Source organism: Conger conger, chromosome 18 (genome assembly GCF_963514075.1).
Source record: "Conger conger chromosome 18, fConCon1.1, whole genome shotgun sequence".
Taxonomy (NCBI): domain Eukaryota; kingdom Metazoa; phylum Chordata; class Actinopteri; order Anguilliformes; family Congridae; genus Conger; species Conger conger.
Window position 1 is genome coordinate 18,073,444 of NC_083777.1, and position 9,731 is coordinate 18,083,174.

General features: G+C 37.2%; 1 protein-coding gene across 1 annotated transcript; it reads left to right on the plus strand.

The window, feature by feature from the left end:
• Positions 1-2,852: 2,852 nt before the first annotated feature.
• On the plus strand, positions 2,853-8,787 carry mpc1 (mitochondrial pyruvate carrier 1). Its single transcript, XM_061227955.1, has 4 exons — positions 2,853-5,808; positions 6,948-7,044; positions 7,413-7,545; positions 8,447-8,787. The coding sequence occupies exons 1-4, from the start codon at positions 5,740-5,742 to the stop codon at positions 8,469-8,471; spliced, it is 324 nt and encodes a 107-aa protein (XP_061083939.1). The 5' UTR covers positions 2,853-5,739; the 3' UTR covers positions 8,472-8,787.
• Positions 8,788-9,731: the final 944 nt, after the last annotated feature.

Genomic DNA, 9,731 nt, shown 5'->3' on the forward strand with positions numbered 1-9,731 from the left:
TTGTTTAATGTTTTCAGTTACAGTCACACAAAAAGGATGTTAATTAATAGAATGCAAAAGCAGTTTTAAAGAGGAAAATGTTGACATTTACCACTTAAAGTACATGGCTAGATATGTGATCACCCCTATTATTCCTCAGAAAGAATTATCAGTGTTCTGTTCTGTTTGCAAAAATGTAAGGTTTTGGCCATTAATTATTTACAGTGTGCTCCAGAAGTATTGGTACCCCTGATAAATATTCACAAAAAGTGCTATCAGCAAATAAATAATACAGTTATTGACATACGCTTTCTTTTCCAACATTCATAAAGTAATTCACTTTGCACTTATGGACCCCACTTTTCAGGTCAGATCACAGGTTTTTCATGGGATTTAAGTCTGTTGACTGAGATGGCCATTGCAGCACATGGTTATTGTTTTTACTGAACCATTTATGTGTGGATTCTGATGTATGCTTTGAGTCATTGTCCTGCTGGACAATCAAGCTAGCTTCCTAGCAGAGGCAACCAGTTTTTCTTCCAAGATTTCTTGGTATTTTGTTGAATTAATTGTGCCATTAATCTTAAATGGTGCCAAATGGCAGCAAAACATCTTCAAAACATCAATGACCCACTGTCATATTTGACAGTGTTTCTCCTGGTATGCATTCCATTTTGCCGCCAAACTTTCAATTTTGGTCTCAGCTGACCATAGCCCTCTTCCAGTCATAATTCCAGTGAGGTTGAACTCAAGATGCTCGGTTTTGTTTATTGTGCTCAGTAAGGGCTGTCTTCGTGCCACCCTTCAAAAGAGTTTGTTGGTATGGAGGTGCCATTTCATTATTTATTTTAGATGTAGTGACCCCAAGACACTAACAATCTGCAATTCTGAAACTGCGATCCTTGGGTTACCTATGGCCGCCCTCATGTTCCTTACTGTCTGTGGGGATAATATGCACTTGCATCCTCTTCCTGGAAAGTTCACAACCATTCCATATATGTTACCTCTTCTTATTATTGCACTTACAGTGCTTAATTGTATGTTTAACTGTTTAAGTATGTTTTTGTACCCATTACCCGACTTGTGATGGTCAGTTAACATCTGTGTCTTCTGAATTGACAGTTCTGGCTTTTCCCATGCTGATAGTTGACAAGTTTACATGCTTGCTACCTCATTTGTATATGATAATAAAACAGGAAGTGATGGAATGACACAATATAGTTCCTTTAGACATTTACATTTACATTTTAGTCATTTGGCAGACGCTTTTAATCCAAAGTGACTTACAAGTGCATAGGTTCTTCCACAAGTCAAAGCATCACATCCATAACTAGGAAAATACACATGAAATGCTGTTCTAAACATATAGTCATCATAAGTGCAATTTTTTTTTTTTTTTTTTTTTTGGGGGGGGTTAGACAAGGAGGATAGGGATATCAGAAAGGGGGGGCGGGGGAAATCAGGAAGGAGGACTAAGGTAGAGTTTGAAAAGGTGTGTTTTGAGTCTGCGTCGAAACAGGGGGAGGGATTCTGCTGTCCTGACAGTGGTAGGCAAGTCATTCCACCACTGAGGAACCAGAACGGGCTGAGATTAACTAAATTAAAGTAAAATTGTAATGCCAATTTCACTTTGATTTTATTCACAATAATTGTTAGGGGTGCCAATAATTTTGAGATTACTAAATAAAGAACATTGAAACATGAGAGTATGGGACACAAAAGGTTCCCATAGCTTAATGGTGACATTGTAGCTACTTTATCATGTTGCTGCAATGTTAAAATGTTGCTCAGGAGATTGTATATGCTAGCTGTGCTGTATATAGTCCATGGCTGCTTTGTCTTGGCCTGAATGTCAAACATTTATGAATAAACATTCCACAAAAAGAACACTTTATTGTGTTATATTGGTCTTGACAGCCATTTTGAGTGTGGAACTTTGTGATGGCATGGAAGATGAAAGTATTTAAAGTAATATAAAACAAGAATTTGGCATCAGACACACAATGCCCATGCAAAATATTATTTTGAAAATGCTGTACTTGTTTTTATTATGTTAATTTAGTTATTCTGCCCAAATTTCCAATGTGGAATGTGTAAGCAAGAAAGGAGATGAACAGGTCATGTTATCATCACAGTGTTATCACAGTAAAGGTGAATATGTAGATCACTGTCACATACTACATTATCACATAACTTAAAAGAACAGGCACCGTGGACGCTATCCAAGAGTCCCAAATTCAGTCCTCTTTTTAAACATGAAATAATCAATATTATGTATGTAATATCATAGTATTCAACATAATATAAGCTATGGCAAATGCCAACAGTAATCTTATAATGAATTATTTCCGCGTACATCAGACTTTCATCTAAAGATCATACGTAAGTAAAAATAGGCTGGAATAATCCGTGTAAGAACTATTTTAATGCAGATGGCTTACTTTGTCCTTCAAATGACCATTGGCTTGTCCTGGACCAATGATAGGCCAGTATGAAAACCTCCCCATTGGCTACAATGGTTTGCGTCTGACGTCTAAGGTTACGAGAAAATAATTGACGTTTCACTTCCTGTATGCTCTCCCACAACAGATCCGCTCCAGGGTCAAGAAACGATATACGGCACAGCAATGACCAATGGGCGCCGGTATTTTTTCTGTGTCGAGAGTAAACGTTGCGACAGTGTCGTCAATGTACATTGGATGGTTGCAAACAAGGACCTGACTTTGTCATTAAGATTACGGTGATATTTAGGAGACTGTTCTTTCATAACATAAACCTTTAAACCACGAACAATGGCTGGGGTATTGGCTCGTAAAGCGATTGACCACCTACGAAGCAAGGATTTTAGAGATTACTTGATGAGGTAGGTTAATGTAAATTAAGTGTTAGGGGTGACCTACATATTGCCTTAGTCTGTTAACCTTAGACTGTATCAATTGGCTACGCCGGGTTGCTAACGATAATCTAGCTAGCTATTGCCGTTATCTGGATGAGATACCGGTTGAGTTGCATTATCGTTGTACTCATCCGAATGACAGCTCTGACATCAGCTTTATGATGTTTTACCAGGTGCAGTTCGCTAATGACGTTTCGCCATGATATGCATAGTATGTGAAGCTTATTTCCCGAGCTAGTGTAGCTATGTAACCGGACCATAGACTTGAAATAGGATTAGAGTTTTACCCTGCGTCTAACTTTTAACTGCCATCGTTCTCTAGCTAGTTGAGCAAACGTTACATTTGATAACGTTATGCGTTACTAATCTTGATTTAGCTAAACATGAGTAAATTAGGGATAATTGAAAGCAGGTGCTTGCACACAGGTGTGGTTCCAGTTAACTCCAAAAGCACACTCAGATTGTGTATAAAAGTGCCGACAGGCCCAGTTGCAAGTGTATTTAATTAGAGGAAGAGTTCCCAATGACTTTGAAAGAGCACAGTTATCGGAGTTTGTTTGGCAGGGTCATTTCTGTGACGAAGACTACCAAACTGCCAAAGTTTGACATTTCATAACAAACTGTCTCGAAGGTGATGTTTGCATTGAATTCCGATGGAAAGATCAATGTAACTGGGGAAACGGTGATCAAATATCAATACTTCTCTACCTTGCTGTCCGAATCTAGGTCATCTGCAGGCGGTTTACTGAGATTTTGTACAAAGTCGGGTGGTCCGTCATAGCTGGTCCAACATGCAAATATTATACGCATATTGGACACGTGTGTGTGTGTGTGTGTGTGTGTGTGTGTGTGTGTGTGTGTGTGTGTGTGTGTGTGTGGGCTTTGCTTAAAAATTTTTTTTAAAAAAGGTTAAGTTAGGCGTACGATATTGAAAGACATCCTACCCCCACCAATATCATCTCTAAGAGACTGTTCTTATTTGTTGCTTTCGCCAAATATTCAGAGTAACTCCTACTACACCTTTTGTAGGCTACCAAAAAGGTATTAATATGCTTGATTACGCAAAGATTCAAAAGCAATGCAGGTAATGAGTCCGTATGAAAGCTATTATTCTAGTAGTAGTAGTAGTAGTAGTAGTATTAGTAGTAATTTATTTCGGTCCTTGTTAGCCTTTCTTACAGAATGAATACACATAGAAATAATGAATAACAATATTGAAGCTTTAGCTTATTATACCTACCATTTTTACACAACATATTCTAATAGTCAACCCTTTCACTACTAGGTTTAGGCTTTATAAAAACAAAACATAATATAAATTAAAAAAAACGTTTCAGATACAATAATAATCATACCTCAGTTTTATATTTGTTTAGCACCTCATTCTTAAACAAGTGTTTTACACATACATTTTTTTTGCCACAAATATTCCACAAGTTAACCCCTTTCACAGATACCCATCCATTCTTTATATTTGTCCTTACCCTTGTTTTTTAAACATACCTTCTCCCTTAAATTCATACTGGCTCTCTCTAATTTCAAACTCTGAATACAGGAAGTATATTTTGTGCTTTGTACATTATCTGTGCAGTTAAGCAACAAGATTATTTTTAAAGCATAAGAGTTAATAAATAGTTTGTCATAATAATCCGCTCGATTTTTAGTCACATTCAAAGCTAACTACCTGGATGCATTTCCTTGAAATGTAATATTGTAACTACTTTACCAAACTGTCCTACTCCTAGGTCACGCAAGTTGGCTGAAATTCAAAGTTTCTAGTGTGAGAACAGAAAGCAATGGCTAACCTATTACAGCTCTTGTACACAGTCTACAAAGGACTACAGTCCTTTGTTTGAACCATTCATGAACTGTTTTGTTTTTGTATTTTTTTTCTTATATTATCTGTGTAGGCTGATTGATGCCTAAATTTATGCTTTGCTAATTTACATATGTACCACTCTACTTTTTAGAGTGGAGTACATATGCTCTGAATGTGAAAATGTATGATCTCACAAACACATCCCAATTTGTAGTTGTGCTCCTAAATATTTTTTTCCAGTTTTTCCGGTGAAAATGGTCCTTAAATGGGAACACTGTACCCTATAGTACAATAAAGGGTGATGATGTCGCATGACACTTATGTGTAGATAGTCGGAAAAAGCAGTTTCTCAAACTAGGTACTTTCAACTATTAGCCTGAACATTAGCCTGCTGATAATGTTTTGTGTGCATATTTTAAGTTTTAAGATTTGCTTGCATTTTTCCAATTTCTTTTTTTAAAGCTCCATACTAGACAATTGTTATTGACCAGATTTATTACTGACCAATTTAATATATGCACAGTAATTGCATGCCAAGTTTGTGGCATGTGCTTGATGATACCAATGTTATAATGCCCTTTTTCCATTTCAAATAGTCCCACATCAGTATATTGACCTTTTGCACATTCATTTAATTTTATGACTCTGCCATGCACGTGTAGGCTATGGTTTTTGTTTATCTAGGTCATGTAACTTTTACATACCTGCCCCTCTAAGTCACATGTTTTTGCATTAACAATTGCTGCCTGAGGAGGGCTATAATAAGTCCCATTTCAGGAATTTTAGCATGGAATTTAAATATCCCACCCCACTTCCAAAGCTAAGGAACTTGAACGTGCTACCATTCTTGTTATGTTATCACATATAGTAGCCTACCCTAAGTGTCACTATGCACGTCTTGAAAAGCTTTGTCTTTCATAGGTTTCAGGTACCAGTAAAACTTTTTCAAGGTATTTAAAGTGGATGAAAGAGGCACTGATGTTTCTCCTCTAAATTTGCTTGCGTACTGTAAGTAGGTTTTCTGTGTCTAATCCTTCTCTCTTTCATGGCCTTGTTTCTGCCATCCAAACACGTCACCACTGCACGTCTGTGTGGGACCTTCCGACTCAGCACGGTGAGGAATTTCTCCCATAATTTTCTGCATGTATTGCCATGCATTAATCTCTTTACTGCCTGCATGCATGGGATTTTTTACAGGAAGTCTCTTTGATTTTATCACACGAGTCATTGTTTGTATTTCCTTGTTCCGTCTGAGGTTTTTTGATCATGAGGTTTTTTTTTTTACTTATAATTGTGGGGAACATTCAGGTACTTTTTGCCCAGTAATTTGTCTCCTGTTAATCCCAACAATTAAGTGTGGTGTACATCACTTAAGATCCTGGAAGTGAGTTCATGGGGGTGAATATTTCGCCACAGGGGGAAGTTGTGCTAATTCTCACAGCCTGACCCCAGTGGCAGACCCGCACTAAGCGAACCCATGCTAAACTGTAGCAGGCTAACATGGTTCAGGTGATTTCCACTGAAGTGTTCAGGCTGTATATTCATGCAAGGGTTTTATTTTCTACTCTGAATATGTGTCCCAGCACCAGAAACACTTTTGAGCAGTGTGCATGTTCAGTTCCTTGCTACTATAGATTAATCAGCAATTTGACAATTGACGACATGCCACTATTTGTGCACACACACCTAAAAATTTGAGTCCAGAAATTAGAGAGCAAAATAATTAAATTAACCTGAGCTATGAGAAAATGAATCCAAAACATTTTTGAGTATATAGCTCAAAATGTGTTTTATGAATACAATACGAATATGAATATGAATATCTAGTATATAGTAGCCTATATCGTTCATATTGCCATTACTAACAGATATTGCTGAGACAAAATTAAGAAAAAATTATCTGCAACCCCCTGGCTGTGCCAATAATAAACAGCTTCTGTGCCACATACAGCAGTTATGGGAAACAGGAGTATAACTAATGGAAAGCTCATCCAAGCCATTTTACTTTCATGAAATTATCTGCATGTTCATTCACTTACAGATGAGTGTGCTGGTGCAATGACCAGAAAGGAAGTTGTTTGCCCAGAATTACAACCTCTTCATTGCTTCTTATGACTTTAATGGTTTAGGCCTCCCACTCCAAAACCACATTTAATACGATGCAGCATATTAATATGCAGTAAGTAATGTTGACGTTATGTGGAATGTATTGAAGGCATAATGTAGGCTGACTTCATGTACTGTGCGCTGCAGCATTTCTGGGGGCCAGTGGCCAACTGGGGACTGCCTATAGCTGCCATCTCTGACATGAAGAAAAGCCCTGAGATCATCAGTGGAAGGATGACCTTCGGTAAGCAAGACTGCAGACCATGTTTCAGTGCAGTGTTGTGTGCTGATGCCAACTTTATGCACCCCAATGCCTATAACACTACCACAGGGTTGTGGCTTAATGAGAACATCTGCTTATCGGCAGGCTATTAATGACCGCTTGACTCATGGCAGTAAAAGGTAAATACACTAAAGCGCTTTTAATGCTAAATAAGTGCATTTTTGTGCCTTCATTTTCATTTTGTGAAGTGTACATTTTACACAACTTTATTATTATTTTTAGATTATAAGTTGTGTCTCTAATCATAAGAATGCAATTTGTGTTGCGTTTACTGAATTCCAACAGCTGGATGGTTGTTAAAATGAATGGAGTATTATTTATTTGTCCAGCTCTTACCTGCTACTCTCTGGTGTTCATGAGATTCGCCTATAAAGTCCAGCCCAGGAATTGGCTGCTGTTTGCCTGTCACATAACCAATGAAACGGCTCAGCTCATACAAGGAGGAAGGCTAATTAAATACAAGTAAGTGGCATTTAACTAAATACTGGTTCATCATTTTTGCCCTTTGCCGTGGAAAGTTTAGGGTGTGTAAATAAGGACATTCTGAAAGGTGTCTTCTACTTTAAACCTAATGTATCAACTACAAACATAGTTTGCTGGCTCTCCAGAGGACAAGAACTTCTTCCACAGATTGATCAAGCTCTCAAAATCGTCATGACAACCTAGCCATCACATTACACGAATTGCCCAAAATTTCATTGCAACTAATAAAAATTCCCCACAGGGCTTCTCTGCTAAACACAATAAATAGCAGGGTGTCATTGCCGCAAGCCTTGTTATCGCAAGCACCAATAGCCAAACAATATGTTGTGTAGCATTCTATGCCCAAAGCACTGCTTCGTGTGCTTATCAAAGTGAGAGTAGTTTTAGTGCCATTAGTGCTTTTACAAGAACAAGACTTTTTTCTGATTGGACAATTTTCACACAGTGTGTGGTCCAAAAAGGCGGGTTATTTTATATCAGACATAACTTCAATGCAATAAAGCCAGCAAAAGAGCGCAGTAGCAAGAACAATGCAGTGTTTATTGGTGTTATTGTAACTACCGCTCCTTTCCAGCACAGCTTTAAGAAGTGAGCTGTCCAAAGATCACTCGCATACTCACATTCAGTCAGATTTTATCTTCTGCCCACACGAAGAGCAGTAAAGCAACATTTCCTCAACCTCTAATCTCAGGCTGCAGACACCCAAGTTAAACAAGTCTGCCATAATGATATTGCCAGGGGTATAATAGTTTACATTCTTTATTATCGTGTTTTTGCACCCATTTATCTGTTAAATTTGTTCTTACGTGTTACGTATTGGGTTAAATAATATGCTTTAGTGTCCTATATAATTCAAACAACAAATGAACTTCTGTTTCAGGCTGGACAAAAAGTTAGCTCCATAAGACACTGGACACTGAAGATTGGTTCAAGAGACAAGAGACTTTTTTTTTTTTTCCTTCTTTTTTTTTTGTTTGCCAATTCAATTTTGCCATCCAATCCAAGTAAACATTGGCAATTCATTTTCAGTTTTTGTCAGGCATATGCCTTATTACAAATTGCACAGTAATGTATCATTACAAAATCGTACAGTGCTGATATAGGATGGTACAATGTGTTAAATCATGTGTAATTAAGGCTTTTTAATTATTCTGTACAACCATTGAGGATTAATTTAAGAGATTCTTACGTTGTCGAATAAAACTGTACCTTAAGTCATAATATCCTGCTAGGCCTGTTTTGCTTTTTTTTTTTTAGCTGGTGCAGGCTCAACATAACCAAGGGCTGAACATGTGAATTAAGCGCATGGGGGATGGGGCAGCATACGTTATTCTTTCCCTCTCAATTAACTGGGACCCATCCGATCGTCTCCAGCCTGTTATTCTGCATTTCCTTTCAAAGAACAGGTTCGCCTGGAATGTGGAATATGTCCATGTGCAATAAATGTTGCACGTCTCTTGTACTGATAAAAGATCAAACTCCACGTCTACAATCTAATGCACCCGTTTATTCCAACAAGTGTTGAGTGACAGATAACACAATGAACTCAACTGCTTCCAGATTAAGAGCAGTTTTATCTAAAACCAATAAATTGGCCAAAATAAATCTCCAAATGAAGCACTTGTTATGAACAGTAAACATCAATTTAAAAAACGAAGCAAAGAGAATAGAGGAATAGTGAAAAGCACAAAGGTTGAACAAATAATTTTCACTTCATCTTTGATAAAGGTTTTCTAACTATATATAGGCCTTAAATACACATAATTAACCACCAGTTTTATAAATACATTGACATATATTATTTGTCACAATGTGAAAATTCATTTTATTTATTCAACAAGTTATTTAACAGATGAAGAATATCAAAGCAATATTAACTGAACACACATTCTAAAAAGTAAATGTTTCTTTGGTAAAATATTTTCCATAAAAACACTTTAGCTAACGTGAATCAGTATGATTTGGGGCAATGCCTGTGCAATGCGAGTGCTTCGGCTAATTGATATTTCATCCGCTTAATCTTAACAAAGTGCTAAATAGTGTGCTGTGGCTAGCAGTCTGCCATACTGTCCTGCATTGATCTATACTTGAACCAACTGTTTGATTATGGGATACAAATGAAAGAATATATATACATATTTTCTTTGATATTCAGACCAGCACAG

Bases quoted from the DNA above. Each gene is read 5' to 3' on its own strand.
- mpc1 (XM_061227955.1), top strand. From the start codon at position 5,740: ATGGCCTTGTTTCTGCCATCCAAACACGTCACCACTGCACGTCTGTGT. The intron at 7,045-7,412 runs GTAAGCAAGACT...TTATTTGTCCAG, and splicing joins CAGTGGAAGGATGACCTTCG to CTCTTACCTGCTACTCTCTG. The intron at 7,546-8,446 runs GTAAGTGGCATT...CTTCTGTTTCAG, and splicing joins GGAAGGCTAATTAAATACAA to GCTGGACAAAAAGTTAGCTC.